Below are 17,155 nucleotides of genomic sequence, written 5' to 3' on the forward strand. Positions count from 1 at the left end.
CTTTTGCAGACTCCCAACAGGTTTTCTTCCAAGATTGCCCTGTATTTGGCTCCATCCATCTTCCCATCAACTCTGACCATCTTCCCTGTCTCTGCTGAAGAGAAGCACCCCCAGAGCATGATGCTGCCACCACCATGTTTGACAGTGGGGATGATGGTGTGTTCAGAGTGATGTGCAGTGTTAGTTTTCCGCCACACATAGTGCTTTGCATTTAGGCCAAAAAGTTCAATTTTGGGCTCATCTGACCAGAGCACCTTCTTCTACATGTTTGCTGTGTCCCACACATGGCTTCTGGCAAACTGCAAATGGGACTTCTTATGGTTTTCTTTTAACAATGGCTTTCTTCTTGCCACTTCCATAAAGGCCAGATTTGTGCAGTGCAGGACCAATAGTTGTCCTGTGGACAGATTCCCCCACCTGAGCTGTGGATCTCTGCAGTTCGTCCAGAGTCACCACGGGCCTCTTGGCTGCATCTCTGATCAGTGCTTTCCTTGTTCGGCCTGTAAGTTTATGCGGACGGCCGTGTCTTGGTAGGTTTGCAGTTGTGCCATACTCTTTCCGGATGATGGATTGAACAGTGCTTCGTGAGATGTTCAAAGCTTGGGAAATCTTTTTATAGCCTAACCCTGCTTTAAACTTATCCACAACTTTATCCCTGACCTGTCTGGTGTGTTCCTTGGACTTCATGATGCTGTTTGCTCCCCAATATTCTCTTAACAAACCTCTGAGGCCATCAAAGAACAGCTGTATTTGTACTGGGATTTGATTACACACAGGTTGACACTATTTAGTCAACATTCGATCATTCAGCAATCATCAAGCAACTTCTGAAGGCAATTGGCTGCACTCAGAGAAAAGGGGGCTGAATACTTTTGCACACCGCACTTGTTTTTTTATTTGTAAAAAAAAAAATTTAAATCATGTATAATTTTCTTTCTACTTCACAGTTGTGTGCCACTTTGTGTTGGTCTTTCACATAAAATTCCAATAAAATATATGTTTTTGGTCGTAACGTGACAAAATGTGGAAAAGTTCAAGGAGTATGAATACTTTTGCAAGCCACTGTATGCCAGCGGTGGCTAACCATGTGCCATGGAGAGCCATGTGTGTGCAGGTTTTCATTCTAGTCCGACTCCACCGCAGGTGATTTCACTGATACATTCTTCCTCTTTGGTTGAAGGGTAGCTAATCAGTGAAATCACGTGGTGTGGAGTCCGGCTGGAATGAAAACCTGCATACACATGGCTAGCCACCCCTGACATATGCTGACCTTTCTACTCTAGACCCATCTACGGAGTAAGTTACATTCAGACATGTTACTCTTAAGTATGTCATGGCAAAACAGTCAACCTCGGTGATGCACCTTTTAGGGTACATCGTCAACATTGCACGTCTATCAAACTCATGCATTCATTCATTCATTTATCTTCAGCCGCTTCTCCGGGGTCGGGTCGCGGTGGCAGCAAGTTAAGTTGGGCACTCCAGACGTCCCTCTCCCCAGCTCCTCCTGGGGGATCCCCAGGCGTTCCCAGGCCAGATTGGACATGTAGTCCCTCCAGCGAGTTCTGTTGGCCGTGCCCGGTAAACCTCCAAAGGAAGGCGCCCAGGAGGCATCCTAATCAGATGTCTAAACCACCTATCAAACTCAAAGAGGATCGCGTGGAATCGAGACAGCGACGCTGCAGTTTCTTTTTCTACGAAAAGTCTCTGTTGACCCAAAATACTGGCCAATTCAGCACTATAATCACATCTATGGCACATTAAGCTGCTGACTGCTGAATTGCCTCAATCTATACTGAAATTGCCTCATGAACGGTTTGATGCACAGATGATGTGATGGCATTGTCAGAAATCTTGAAGCTTGCTTGCCAAGACAAAATCATCGTGGTCAGAGGTTCCATCAGCAAGTCTGGTTTTTCCTGAAGACTGGTTACTTCCACGTCCCTCTCCATCTTGTTAAAATTGACTTCACTCTGCTCCTCTTCAAGGCTTTACCCCTCCTCAGTCCTATACTCATCCTATTTAAAATGTCAAGTACAAGTTTAAGCACATGGATATGTCCATTTGAGAGTGAAAAGACTATCGTACTTGCAGGTTCACGCTGTTCCACTGTGCATCTCAAACAGCTCGCTTCGGTGCAGCGAATGTGTCATGGTTGTGTGGTCTGGGTCATCAAGGCTCACCTGTCCCCCAGTACACGATTTGGCTCTCCAGCAAGTTATATATTCCCCCTGGTTGCGCTGGCGCTTTGTCGGACCGTCCCAAACACATACTGACTCTTGGTAGCAGATGCACCACGTCCTGTTTCGAACCTTCCTTGTTGTCTGTAGCGTCTGTTTCTGCTGTCTGGAAGTTCGTTTGTATTAGTAAAACATCGTTCAAGCACAGTCTGTCTCCGCTGTCTGCATTTGGGCGCTCAACTCCGGCTCCCGGTATGACAGTACGATCTAACAAACCGCAAGGGGGACTATATAACTTGCTGGAGAGCCAGTCAGGGAAATGGGGGACAGGTGAGCAGGGCAGGGCAGGAACAGGCTCGCCAATCAGGGAAATGGGGCAATCAGGTAAATGGGGTAATCACGGGGCAAAGCAGGGGTGGAAATGACAAGCCAAATCATGTAATGTGGGACAGGTGAGCCTTGATGGCCCGGACCACACAACCATGACAGACTGTGGTCATTTATTCACTCTTTTTACCTGTTAAAAAAGTATTCTGTAGGAACTTCACTCTACACTGTACATGCTAAACGTTAAGTTTACTTGGGGAAATGTGGGAAACTGATTCTACTTGTGAAAAGTAAGTAAATGAACTTAATTGTGTCAAGTTCGTTTCACATAAAATCATTTCACATAACTTGACACAATTAAGTTCATTTACTTACTTTTCACAAGTAGAATGAGTTTCTTAATATTTTTAAGTAAATTTAGCGTTTAGAATTTACAGTGTAGCCGCACACTGAGTGTAAAGCTCATGTTGAAAAAGTGACGTGTGTGTGTGTGTGTGTGTGTGTGTGTGTGTGTAAGCCTGTATGTAACTTCTTACTTTTACATTCCAGTGTAATTTCATGCTTGCCATAAACAGGAGGTGTTTCCTTCTTCATCTTGCACTGAATCTGAATGGCTGGAGTCAAGGGAGAGATGAATGATTTGGCCATCTGCTGTTTTGTCTGGAAAACATGCAAACACATGCAGAAGTGATACTGTAGCGAATTTGGGGGGCGTGATTTTTTTCGTACCCGTTTTCCGGGAACTCTGCCTCTGATTGGCTAGTACTCGTTGCCTCCGTTGATTAGGTTGGTTAGGGTTAGGGTGGGGTTAGGGATAGGGTTAGCCAATCAGAGATAGAGTAGGGGCGGGTCTTCCCGGAATCCAGGTGAACGCTCTCTCAACGAGTACTAGCCAATCAGAGGCAGAGTTCCCGGAAAACGGGTACGAAAAAAATCACGCGTCCGGGAACCCGTGTTTCTCACTCCGCAACCACTTGACTTAAGGGTCCGTCTACTTATCCATGCGCGTTACATTACATTTGTGTATCCACAACATCAGCACCACACATGTGAACGCTTAAGACGATCATTACAGTAACCATAAAAGTGAAAAGCAACCAAATTATCAATCAGCCAACTTGCATTAATTTCAGTGTTTGCTTTGTAATTTTGTGCAGCTGTGATTCTTTCTTCTTCTACTTGGTGTTTGTTGGCGGTTGGCAAACAACGAATTAGCGCATTACCGCCACCAGCTGGTGTGGAGTGTGGCTCAGAACGTCTATTAGTTACACTACCACCCCCCCCAAAAAAAACTCAATCTTAATTAAATTAGTTACTGTAAGAAACTGAAACGAGATTTTATAACACTCAGTTGAGTTCTTCTGTAGAATATCTACTAAATCAAATTGTATTTTTTTTCTGAGATTTTGAGTCAGACGCCTGCTTCCTGCCTCATATTTCTGACAACATGTCATAACATGCTCTCATGTGTCTTCTTGCCCACAGTAGTCACACCTGCCTGGATTGTGTTGCCTCTTTTGAAAAGTGTACTGTTTAGTCCAGTGTGTCCAGATCTGAGTCTTGAAACTATCGTCTCACCTTTCCTGTTCCTTCCTGCACACCTCATCTCTCCCACTTTCCTCTGAACTGTGTAAAACCAGCGTCCTTTCCTCTCTTCCTCCCACTGCTTTTGCCACCGTTCCTTCAGTCTGTGCTTAATAATGCTCTTTATTCCTGTCCTGTTTAAAGTAACTACCAAATCAGTGTGATTATGTTTTGTAGCCTTCTTTGCAACCTTATCTGCTACTTCATTTCCCTCAATGCCAATGTGAGCCGGTACCCATATAAATGACACCGTAAGACCCATCATTTGAGTCCTATATAATGTTTGTTGTACCTCTATTAAAATGTCTGGTCTGCTGTCTGAATGACTGTATTGTAGACTGGCTAGTGATGAACCTGAGTCTGAACAAGTAGTTGTTCTCAGTGGTCTTGTTTCCTTGATCCACAGCACTGCTAACAACACTGCAAGCATCTCTGCTGTGTGTACTGGTATTTCCTCGGTGATCCTTTTCCCTACTTTAATATGACGTTCTGGAACAATAAACGCTACTCCTACTTTATTTACTGAACTCTTTGATGCAGCCGTATAAATCTGGGCGTAACTGTGGTGATTATCAATATAAGCCTGTATGGCATGTGACTCATAATTAAACTCTTTATCTTTATTCTTCTTTTCTAATAGTGGGAAATCTACGGTGGCATCTGGAAGTGTCCAAAGTGGTGTTGCTGCCAAAGGTGCTGTTAGACTAATGTTGTGATGCTCTGCGGTGAACTGTAATACATTTGTAGAGATATACCGCCCCCTGCTGGAATGTATACGTTGTGCCGGTTGAGACCATTAACCGCACCTGGTCTGTCTACTGGTTGAACGCTGCCGGAAGACGCGCTGAAGAAGGGCGTCCTGCCTGAAACGTCCGTGTGGCAATAATGAATAGTTCAAATTGGAGTGCTGTCCGGGTCTTGTCTTTGTAAATTATACATTTGTCCCGTATCTGTCCCTGTTTGGGTCTAAGTTATGATTCAAGTTGAGCTTCTGGTGTTACGATTTAACCATTACACTGGTCTACAAAAATATAGTGTTTTTTTCTTGCATGGACTTTGGAAACTGGTTTTGGCTAATTTTGGGCTGCTGAATCCAAATCTGAGCTCAGATTTGCTCCATCCCATCAAGATTTTGTGCTCTCTGTATGCTCCTTATTCAGGATTTTACAAAAGTTGACCATCTAGTCTGGCAATCTTGGTGGGGATAAACAGGACCCCTATTCATTTCCTAAGTAATTTCATGCTAGGCTGAGTGTTTATTTATTCATTGTAATCATTTTTGCATCTATCGGTCTTCTAATGCAACAGTGTTTTTTTAACTTCGAGTGTAAAATTGCTGTTTTCTCAAAAATAATGATTTTTCATAGTTCATAAACCTGATTTGATAGGCAAAAACTAATGCCAGATTTGGATTCAGCACCCAAAAGTTAGCCAGAATCCGTTGAAAAACCCCATGCAAGAAAAATTATGTTGACCAGTGTTATCAATATGATTAATACAATCATGCGGGGTAACGTGACGTCACGGTGCTTACCGTTGTCTGATTTATCGGTTGTTGGATGCTCTTTTTTTTCCTTTTTTTTTTCAGCGTCCTCCATCTCTCCAACCAAGTTCTCTTCGGGTGGCGGCATACATAACGTGGTTTGTAGTCTGCCAGTAAACCCAAAGAAGACGAAGAAGAAACGACCATAGACTTGGTGTGAACGTAAGTTCCGTTCTAAGAAGACACTCTTAGTATTTGAAGGTTAATAATAATAATTACATTTATATAGCGCTTATTTTTAATTGAAATATAACACAAAGTTGCGTACAATGGCATGCTGGGTAATGTATGCATGACCTGGCTTGTTGCACAGCTGTTGGTAAGTGAACTCACTCGGAAAGTTGCGTGCAAGAGACCACGCTGCACAAGTGTGCCAGATCCTTGCGGCCTAGTTTCTCTGCTGGAGTCTTATTCTGTGGTTGTCTGCTGCAAGGTAGGTTGGTTTTTTCCTAAAGTGTGCTGCGTTTACACCCGTAAATTTGCAAGCGAGGGTAAGGTGGGCTGACGCTAGTGAGTGTTGTCTTGTTGTGTGTGAAGACAACACACAGCAGTGTTTCCCCCACACACGCTTGCCCATGCCCAGGTATATTAACGGCCGCCAAGGTAGATGTGGCGACCCATTTTAGCTTTCTTTTTTTTTTTAATTCCTCCGGAAGAAAGGAATCGTAGTCGCCTACTGAAAGCGCCACCTGCTGGTTGTGATGGACTGAGAGTGCGCTTCAGTGCAGAGCACAGACCACCCAGCTCCACAGCAGAACACGGACTCACCAGCGCCACACCTGTCACTGCACGGGATACAGACAATACGCCTCCCCCAGAGACCGTGAGAGAGAGGCCAAGTAGACAGGTTATCAAACCAGAAAGACTAACTGAGGAATGTTTGGTATGTTGCTCACGATGAAAGAAGGGAAAAGTGAACTGGAAATGTTTATGTTTATTTGCTTATGGGAACACGGCACAGTAAAGGGTTGCTTACAGGAAACGTTTATACTGATGTTTAAAACTGTTTTTTTTGTTATTATGGTCTCTAAACAAAGGCAGTGACATTTTGGTATACTGTATCAGACAGGTTGCTTATAATTTGCTGTAAACCTCATTATACAGTAAGTGTATGGGGATACTTTCATTTTGTTTTCAAGTTATTGTCACTTGGCCATATTTGGAGCATATTATGGTTTACTGAGTTATGGAGAGTGTTAATAGCACTTACACTGTCTTATAGTTTAACAGAGTATTCAACTAGGCTTATTTGTTCTCTAAAAAAAAGATGTACTGATACAGCCTAGTCTATAGATGGCGCTGTGGCGTTACTGATATTGCAGTACACTGTGTTGTATGTTACGCAGTAACGAAGAATAAACTACGCGCTTGAGAATAGCATCTGGCGGGAGTAGCGGCCATTACAGACGCCGTCCGCGATCGAGGAACTAGTGAACCATCTCCCCGCGCCCTCCCTCACCTGCTCGTTCTGCTCTCGCGAGAAGGATCTACTGACCATAGACACGCTACTGACAGTCGCACGCGCTCTTCAGAGAAACAAACACGCTGTTTACACGTGGTTTTAAAACGCGTTTTGGCGATCGGATCACAAGTGGACAGCGAGACACATCGCCGTTTACGCCTGCGTCTATTGTGTGTCTCCAAAATGCGTCCAGCTGACAAATTCTAATTGGATTTCGTTACTCTGATGAAGAAGATGATGAGTTCGTTACTGTCTACGTCACTTCCGCTACGAGGCCAAAGGGCATCAGTCAAGCGCAAGATTTTCCGACTAGCTGTGAAACGATAGCTAATGTTTGAAGCGCTGATATACATGAACGGACTATTCCAGCTGTTGAGACTGACCGGACTGATTCTTCCGCCCAAATGGAGATTAGGCGTCTCGTTTCACTCGTACTCCAACCACCTACACTCTCCTCTCGCGCCATTTTTTCTAAAGTTGGAGCGCTGTTACCAAAACAACCACCACGTCCTGCATTAATGACGTATTTCCTGTTACGTCCTTGTCGGAGACGCGTCAGCACGCGTAGCGTTCACGCTACAGAAGATACGGGGTCAAACGCGTCCCAGACCACCTCGGCAAGTGGTTTGAGTAACCGATTCATAAAACGTTTTGGTGGTCGTTTACACTTGTATTTAGTGCTGTCCAATTGTGATCCGATCGCAAAAAAAAATTAAAACCAAGTGTAAACGGGGAGACAGACAGAGAGAGAGAGACGTTCTCTGGTATTACGTCGTCGGACCGGATATCTTACCAGCACGGACAGGTAATGATTGTGTAATTGTTCTCTGACGTCACCAGTAGCTTCGGCTTCTATGAAAGAAACCGGCAGCTGTGCTGCGTTGGCAGCTACGAGACTCGAGAGTATTCAGCACACGTAACTTGACCGTTGCGCTACATGCAGCAGAGTTGTCCCGGCTGACGTCATAACAGTGGCCGCGTTTTCAGTTATTTCCGGTTTCAGTTACCCGCGGTCCGAAAATATTAAAATGGAGAATTCCAGAAATAAACCATGCATAAGTTCTTCCGCGCCGCTCTGAGTAGCGTGATGAAATCTCGCGCCGTCCCGCCAGTCAATCCACTTTCTAAAAAATAAAGTTTTATTTTTATGTGGACTATTGGGGGGGGGGCTATGGATTTTTGTTACAAAAACACAAAAAAATTGGGATGTTTTGTTTTTTATTCCAAAACAAGTTAACCTGTTGATTATGTTGTCATTAATGTTTACATGTGAAAACTGAACGTTTTGCAGGAAGGGGGACCTACTGATGTGTCGTAGGTTTCTTTCCATTATTAGGACAGCGACCCCCAGAGTGGTAAAAAAAACATCCTGATTTACGGCAGTGCCCGGCAGAGCATGAGTGAAGCGTGTTAGGCGGCTTGTCTGCGTTGAGTCGTTTGTGGTTCGTTTAGCCAACCAGTACACAGCAGATCCTTGTATGTGGAGCGCGGCATGACGCTTTGCAGTTTACATTTTGCCCGAAACTCATTAGAAGGAAAATCTGTTATTAAGATACATTACTTTCCTGTTCTTTTGTTCTTCCCATTTCTTTTTTTTCCAGGCTAGGGCTAAAAATGTCAGCCTCCTGTGGCAGTAATATCAGTCCTGAGAATTCTGGTCTTGGGGAAATGCAGTACGGTGGTAAAGATAAAGCAGGTAAATGCAGTGTTCTCACGGATAGTCAGCAGAAAAGTGTGTGTGTGTGTGTGTGTGTATAGTTATGTATGTAATTTTCAAAAAGATTTTATTTAACAAAACTAATTGTACTGTAAATGTTTAGGCATGATGGGCAGGTGGTCAAGTCTAATGGGATGAAATGAAATGACTTTTTTTTTTACCCTCCTTATCCATAGATGATCTGGATTGTGACCCAGACAGACTTCTTCTGTGTCCATTTGACAAGAACCACCAGATCCGTGCTTGTCGCATCCCCTACCATCTGATAAAGTGCCGAAAGGTATTGGTAGTGATCTGAGTATAAATGACAGAAATACAACTTGCATAAATGTGCTTATCTAGAACTAACATGCAGAGACATGCCTATGAAGGAATAATTCATACTGGACGTCCTGCTCTTGTACCGATAGCTTGTAAATGTGTTGTCATATTTGTTTACATTTCAGTAATACATTTTATTTAATAGGCACCTTTCTAGACACCTAAGGCTGGTTACCATTAATGGACTGGTAACCAGTGTAAAGTGAAAGGGAACAGGTGTGATGCAGTCATTGGAACTGGTATGTGTGGGGATTCAAGCAGATGAGTTTTGAACCATTTGTAATTTATTGGTGAGTTTGGAGGGTAGTGGTGAGAGTAAACCATTACAGTAGTCCAGTTCAGAGGTGACGGGGATCCCCGGTTCGAGTCCCTGTGTTACCTCCGGCTTGGTCGGGCGTCCTACAGACAGAATTTGCCATGTCTGCAGGTGGGAAGCCAGATGTGGGTATGTGTCCTGGTCGCTGCACAAGCTCTGGTGATCCTCCCACATGCTACATCCCCCTGGTGAAACTCCTCACTGTCAAGTTTCGGAGGAAACGTGGTAGTCTGCAGCCCTCCCCGGATCGGCAGAGGGGGTGAAGCGGCGACCGGGACAGCTCGGAAGAGTGCGGTAATTGGCCAAATGCAATTGAGAGAAAAATCTGGAGAAAAAAAAAAGATTCTCAGCCTATAAGGAACTCCCACTTCCGTGTTTACCAGCCACGTCATTAGTTGCCGCTTGTTGGAACCGTCATTGGTCACCTGATCAGTGGTCAAACTGGTCAGTCAGGCAGTCCCTCTAACTATGATCACCCAGTCAGTCAGTCTGGGACATTCACATTTGTAGAGCTGGACCCACTGGTTGGTCCAGGCAAAAGATGTGAGTCCTATCTGTGATGGAATAAAAACATTTGTTTCTTATTAAATGCAAGGTAAACGATTCCAGTATGTCCAAAGAAATTGAATCAAGTGCAACTGGACTTGGTATATATCCGTGAAGACGTTTCGCCTCTCATCCAAGAGGCTTCATCAGTTCGTGTCTTTCTGACTAGACCAAGCTAGTCTGACTGGCTGGTGATGAGACTCAGATATTTATCCTCTTTGGAGTCGTTATCAGAGCTAATGATGTCCATGGCTCTTTGTGATCCGATGTGAAGCAGCGACGGTCATTGGGGGTGTTAGTTTCGACTTCGTTAGTGCTCCATTCAGTGGTCATGAGTCGTTGGAGTTGTTAGTGACCGACTGTTGTTCTTGGAGGCTAAGCTTCTTGAGTCTCCTGGGTAGAGATGAAAGGATGGCATTGTAAGTGGGAGATAGGTGGTGTCGCAGACCTCCTCTGTTGAGGGATGGTTTTTTTCAGTTTCGCATAGATGGCTTCCTTCACCCCTCTTTCAAACCATCTATCTTCCCTGTCCAAAATGTGTACGTTGCTGTCCTCGAAGGAGTGTGTCTTCTCCTTTAGGTGTAGATAGACTGCTGAGTCTTGTCCTGAGGAGTTTGGCCTTCTGTGTTGGGCCATCCGTTTGTGTAGTGGTTGTTTGGTTTCTCCTATGTATAGGTCAGTTCAATCCTCATTGCATTGTACAGCATACACCAGATTACTTTTCTGGGTGTATGGTACACGGTCTTTGGGATGAACCAGTCTTTGTCGGAGTGTGTTGCTGGGTTTGAAGTATACCGGGATGCGGTGTTTGTTAAAAATTCTCCTGAGTTTCTGGGAGACCCCAGAAACATACGGGATGACTGTGCTATTCCTTCTGTTCCTTTTCTCCTCGTCGCTCACCCGGTTGGTCTTTTTGGAACGTGTTGCAGTTTTCACAAAGGTCCAACTGGGGTAGCCGCAGGTTTTTAAAGCTCCCCTCAGGTGTTTGTGTTCTTCCCGTTGGGCCTGAGTGCTTCTGGGCACATTGTCAGCTCTGTGTTGCAGAGTTCTGATGACGCCCAGTTTGTGTTCCAGAGGGTGGTGTGAGTCGAAAAGTAGATATTGGTCTGTGTGTGTAGGTTTCCTGTAAACCCCAATGTGGAGGCTCCTGTCTTCCCCAAGAAGGGTAAACTGTTGTTCTTTACGTCTTCCCTTGTGAACTTAATGTTCTTGTCCACTGAGTTGATGTGTTTGGTAAACGCTTGCACCTCTTGTGTTTGGATTTTGACCCATGTGTCGTCCATATATCTGAACCAGTGGCTCGGAGGTGTTCCTCCTGAAGGAGTTCAAGGCCCTGTGTTCTACCTCTTCCATATACCCTCAACGGCCACTTTATTAGGCACACCTGTCCAACTGCTCATTAACGCAAATTTCTAATCAGCCAATCACATGGCAGCAACTCAATGCATTTAGGCATGTAGACATGGTCAAGACGATCTGCTGCAGTTCAAACCGAGCATCAGAATGGGGAAGAAAGGTGATTTAAGTGACTTTGAACATGGCATGGTTGTTGGTGCCAGACGGGCTGGTCTGAGTATTTCAGAAACTGCTGATCTACTGGGATTTTCTCACACAACCATCTCTAGGGTTTACAGAGAATGGTCCGAAAAAGAGAAAATATCCAGTGAGCAGCAGTTCTGTGGGCGAAAATGCCTCGTTGATGCCAGAGGTCAGAGGAGAATGGCCAGACTGGTTCAAGCTGACAGAAAGGCAACAGTAACTCAAATAACCACTCATTACAACCGAGGTATGCAGAAGAGCATCTCTGAACGCACAACACGTCGAACCTTGAGGCAGATGGGCTACAGCAGCAGAAGACCACACCGGGTGCCACTCCTGTCAGCTAAGAACAGGAAACTGAGGTTACAATTCGCACAGGCTCACCAAAATTGGACAATAGAAGATTGGAAAAACATTGCCTGGTCTGATGAGTCTCGATTTCTGCTGCGACATTCGGATGGTAGGGTCAGAATTTGGCGTCAACAACATGAAAGCATGGATCCATCCTGCCTTGTATCAACGGTTCAGGCTGGTGGTGGTGGTGTAATGGTGTGGGGGATATGTTCTTGGCACACTTTGGGCCCCTTAGTACCAATTGAGCATCGTGTCAACGCCACAGCCTACCTGAGTATTGTTGCTGACCATGTCCATCCCTTTATGACCACAGTGTTCCCATCTTCTGATGGCTACTTCCAGCAGGATAACGCGCCATGTCATAAAGCTCGAATCATCTCAGACTGGTTTCTTGAACATGACAATGAGTTCACTGTACTCAAATGGCCTCCACAGTCACCAGATCTCAATCCAATGGAGCACCTTTGGGATGTGGTGGACCGGGAGATTCGCATCATGGATGTGCAGCCGACAAATCTGCAGCAACTGCGTGATGCTATCATGTCAATATGGACCAAACTCTCTGAGGAATGTTTCCAGTACCTTGTTGAATCTATGCCACGAAGGATTAAGGCAGTTCTGAAGGCAAAAGGGGGTCCGACCCGGTACTAGCAAGGTGTACCTAATAAAGTGGCCAGTGAGTGTATAAGTTGGCCACAATGGGAGATATTGGTGAGCCCATTGCACAGCCGTGTTTCTGTCTGTAAAACTGGCCCCTGAATTGGAAATATGTAGTGTTCAGGCAAAGGTCCAGTAGTTGGCAAATCTGGTCTGGGCTGAGGTTGGTCCTATTTTGGAGGGTGTTGTCACGTAGCAAACGTTGCCTCACAGTTTCCAAAGCCTCCATGGTTGGGATGCAGGTGAATAACGAGGTCACGTCGTAGGATACCATGGTTTCATTCGGTTCCAGTTTTACGCCTTGGACCTTGTTCACAAAGTCAATGGAGTTTTGGATATGGTGAGGTGTTTCGCCCACTAAAGGGGTCAAGATGTTGGTTATACATATGTTTGGCGATGTTGTACGTGACTGAATTTATGCTGCTGACGATGGGCCTGAGGGGGGTTCCATCTTTATGGATCTTAGGGAGTCCATATATGCATGGAATGTTATCTTGTGGGTAGAGACGGTGGTATTGTATCCGATCAATGGTTCCTCCTTTCTGTAGTTTCTGTAGGTATTCTATTAATCTCCTCTTGTAACCACTAGTTGGATCGCATCTCAGAGGTTCATATGTGTCGGTGTCGCTGAGTAATGACTTGATCTTGGCGTGGTAGTCTGTTGTGTTAAGGATAACCGTGCATCTCCCCTTATCTGCTAGAAGGATAGTGATGTTTTCATCCATGCTCAGGGCTGTCACAGCTTTCCTTTCCTCCATGGTTAGGTTGGAAGGACTATCCCTCAACAGAGGAGGAGGTCTGCGACACCACCTATCTCCCACTTACAATGCCGTCCTTTCATCTCTACCCAGGAGACTCAAGAAGCTTAGCCTCCAAGAACAACAGTCAGTCACTAACGGCTCCAACGACTCATGACCACTGAATGGAGCACTAACGAAGTCAAAACTAACACCCCCAACGACCGTCGCTGCTTAACATCGGACCACAAAGAGCCACGCACATCAATAGCTCTGATAACGACGGGCGTGGCTAAACATCGGAACACAACAGAGCCACGCATATCAATACCTCTGATAACGATGGGCGTTGCTAAACATCAGAACACAAAGAGCCATGAACATCAATAGCTCTGATAACGACTTCAAAGAGGATAAATATCTGAGTTTCATCACCAGCCAGTCAGACTAGCTTGGTCTAGCCAGAAAGACACGAACTGATGAAGCCTCTTGGATGAGAGGTGAAACGTCTTCACGGATATATACCAAGTCCAGTAGCACTTGATTCAATTCCTTTTGATAACCATGACCTGGATGAATGAGAACATTCACAGACAGATTCCAGTATGTTTTATTGCCATTTTAAGAGGTTTAAGCATATATTTGATGATTATCAGGATAGTATCGTGAATCACAATTATTTCAGCCAGGATAATCGTGACATGAAATTTCCATGTTGCCTCGCCCTTACTCATGGCATATCTAGAGCACATCCTAGCTTTGAACGGTGTTTTAACTTGACACTCAAATAGTCATTGGTATGGTGTAATCATACATTTCATGGCGTGAAATCCCCTTATTGGCTATCCAGTTGAGATTGTGCTTGCCGAAACATTGGAATAAGAAGTCCCGTCACTTATCCAGAACTGCTTAGTAACTGTGAAACTGGTTCATACATTGAGTTTGACAGCGAAAACGAGTCTGTGTAAGATTTGCTGTTAAGGCCTTTAGTCTATCTCTCACTGGTTCAGAATCATCAAAAACTTGCCAATAAACTGAAGACTTGCCCATTTAATGCTTGCCACCTGGTGCCAGAGCATGAGCTGGCACACCATATTGTCACCTGTTCGAACAGGAGATCTATCAGTGATGAAGGTTGTGGTAAGACCTTTATTTTTAAAAATCTATTTTTTCCCCATTTCAGTCACATTCTGATTCATTTGAACTGCTATGGCGTACTGTTTTGAGTTTAATTGTTTTTATGTTTTTTTTACAGGGGGAAACAGGCTTAAATGGCGAGTCCCAATCAGTACTTGGACAAGTCCTTGCACTGAGGAAGACTGGGATAAAGGTTAGATTGTGTTTAATCACTGGGTATTCTGTTCAGTGGCTGCATACATTGGTTTAAGCTTTGAAATGCAACCTTTTGTGACAGAATCTTTAATGTGAAGATTGAAATGAAAAACTTTAACAAAATTGTTATAAACGTGAGAGATAAAGCACTGTGGACTGTCCATCTGTGTATATGTCCTCTACCACCAGGCCTTGCGAGAACCTCAGGTCTGACAAGGCAGGGACACTTCTATTTTGCTTTTACTGTCACAGTCCATCTGAGTTTAGTTATTGTTTTGTCTCGTTTCCTTGTCTCATGCTTCCTGTTTTATTTTGATCCCTTGTCTCTCGTTGCAGATACCTTCACTTCCTGCCTTCCTGTGTTTCCCCGCGTGTGTGATTACTTGCCCCGCCGTAATGTGTTGTACCTGTGTCTAATTGTCCCCCTCGCTAGTGTATTTAGTCTGTGTGCTCCCTGTCTTTGTGCCAGTTCATCTTGATCCTTGCGTGACCGCATTCCAGCATTTTTCTCCTTGTGTTTTCCCCGTGGGTGTTCTAGATCAGACCCTTGTATTTTCCCCGTGGGTGTTCTAGATCAGACCTGAGTGTTTTCCACATGAGTGTTCTAGATCAGACCCTTGTGTTTTCCCCGTGGGTGTTCTAGATCAAACCCTTGTGTTCTTCCCGTGACTGCTCTGGAGCATTCCTGTGTGTTTTTCCCGTGAGTGTTCTAGATCAGACCTGAGTGGTTTTGGACTTTGCCTTTTGCCTGTCGTTTTTGGACACCTTTGCTGAACTAATTGACCTCTGTGTACCGAACCTTCTGCTGAATCAAGGACTTGATTTTTGCCCTGTCCTCGAGTGTGTTTGCGTTCTGGGTCCTGCTCTAGTTCCGTCCTTGACATTTACGGGTTTTGGTCACTGGAAATTCTGTATTTCTTGCAGAGACTGATGTTGCTGCTGCTGCTGCTCCTTTTGTGTGGGGCGTATCCAATGCCCTGGTTCAAAAGTTAGTTGCCTGGTTCACCAATCACTTGCAGCTTTTGTTCATGCTCGTCGATTGTGTATTCGTTTATGGCTAAACATGTCTTGTATTTCTTTTGCAGAATGGAGGCAAACGCCACCAACGACCTCACTCCTACTTTTGACTGAAGAGTCTTTCATGGCCGTCTTCTACACAGTGAATAGTCTTGTTTTTTATGGCACAAAAGGCCAATATGTTGGTCTCGTACATGAGTGGGAGCAGGTTTTTATCAAAGGGAAAACTAAACACTTTTTTTAAGCTGTAAACTGAATGATATAACTGCAGCAGGTCTATCTTTTTCCTTTTTTCTTTCTTTTTACAAAGTTATTAAACTTTGAAAATCCAAAACGGTGTGCATTCTCAGAGATGGGCCTATTTTAATATAGGCTATTTAATTTAGATAATTTTTCATTTACATGTCGATATGTGTGTAGCTATATTTTGAAACGGGAGGAAACCCTGTCTTTGCATTTTATTTTGCTCTGTTAATAAAAGTGCTTGTGGCTTTGACTTAAAACTGAACATTTAGCGCATTTAGTAGAAAATGAGTTCGACGAAGTAAGCTAATGAGAACAAGAGTGAGGGAGAGACTGCTGCAGCAATGGGAGGTCGTGTGGTTTTTACCATACAAGGCGCACCACACTTTGCTTCATCAAGCTCAAACAGCTTCCAGAATACATTCAGTGTACAGTTTCAAGACCGGTCCCATATTCAAGGTAAAATGTTCAAGACCGGTCCCATACTCAAGGTAAAATGTTCTTTCATGGCATGTTGTCTCGGTCACGTTAACCGGTCGCCTAAAGGGTCTGACCCGGTAGCCGAGGGCTAGCGAGTCTACATGGTCGTTACAGTGTAAATAACTCAAGCTGCACTTTCAGATCCCTAAAGACAGCGAGAAACGTGTTGCAGCACAGCTTCTGTATCAGATGTGCGCAAATCCAGCCGGCCTCATCTAGTGCCACAGCAGCCGGGGAAGGGGAGCAATCCCCCATTAAACAGGCCCTGGATGGGTGCGGTTTGTCACTAAATGGGCGTTTGTCAAAGCCGGGGAGACAACCAAACAGTGCACCAGCCGATGGAAGAGAGGAGAAGGACAACAGCTGCCTAAGCGCAAACCAGTGGTGGTTCTGCATGTGGCGGGAGTGTTGGAACAGTTGAGACTCGTATTTTCCAAACTCTGCGTCTCAGTTGCTTTCAAACCCCAAAACACGCTGCGCCAGACGTTCGTCCACCCCAAGGATCAGGACCCCCGGCACAAACAGAACAATATAGTGTACACTGTTAAGTACCAGGAGGACTGGCGTGACCTGTACACTGAAGAAACCAAACAGACGCTGGACAAGAGGACGGCACAACACAGGGAAGCTAACACGTCAGACCAGGACTCCACAGTCTACACCATATACAGCTCAGTCTACACCACCTACATCACAGTCTACCCCGTCTACACCACAGTCTACACCATCTACAGGCCAGCAGCCACTCTTTCAGGGGTGAGGATGTGCACATCCTTGATAGGGAGGAACGCTGGTTTGAA

At 44.8% G+C, this 17,155-nt stretch overlaps 1 protein-coding gene across 1 annotated transcript; it reads left to right on the plus strand.

Annotated features, from left to right (window-relative positions):
- The first annotated feature begins 5,724 nt into the window (after positions 1 to 5,724).
- LOC130130272 (gametocyte-specific factor 1-like) lies at positions 5,725 to 15,746 on the plus strand. Its single transcript, XM_056299939.1, has 7 exons — positions 5,725 to 5,796; positions 8,698 to 8,792; positions 8,990 to 9,093; positions 14,294 to 14,423; positions 14,539 to 14,613; positions 15,540 to 15,603; positions 15,701 to 15,746. Exons 2-7 carry the CDS (start codon positions 8,711 to 8,713, stop codon positions 15,744 to 15,746), a joined length of 501 nt encoding a protein of 166 aa, XP_056155914.1. The 5' UTR covers positions 5,725 to 5,796; positions 8,698 to 8,710.
- Positions 15,747 to 17,155: the final 1,409 nt, after the last annotated feature.

This window comes from Lampris incognitus, chromosome 2 (assembly GCF_029633865.1).
Source record: "Lampris incognitus isolate fLamInc1 chromosome 2, fLamInc1.hap2, whole genome shotgun sequence".
Lineage (NCBI taxonomy): Eukaryota > Metazoa > Chordata > Actinopteri > Lampriformes > Lampridae > Lampris > Lampris incognitus.

What these genes read in the sequence shown, in the direction of transcription:
- LOC130130272 (XM_056299939.1), top strand. Translation starts at nt 8,711, where the DNA reads ATGTCAGCCTCCTGTGGCAGTAATATCAGTCCTGAGAATTCTGGTCTT. An exon ending in CGGTGGTAAAGATAAAGCAG is followed by an intron (nt 8,793 to 8,989) that starts GTAAATGCAGTG and finishes CCTTATCCATAG; the next exon opens with ATGATCTGGATTGTGACCCA. An exon ending in TGAGGAAGACTGGGATAAAG is followed by an intron (nt 14,614 to 15,539) that starts GTTAGATTGTGT and finishes TATTTCTTGCAG; the next exon opens with AGACTGATGTTGCTGCTGCT.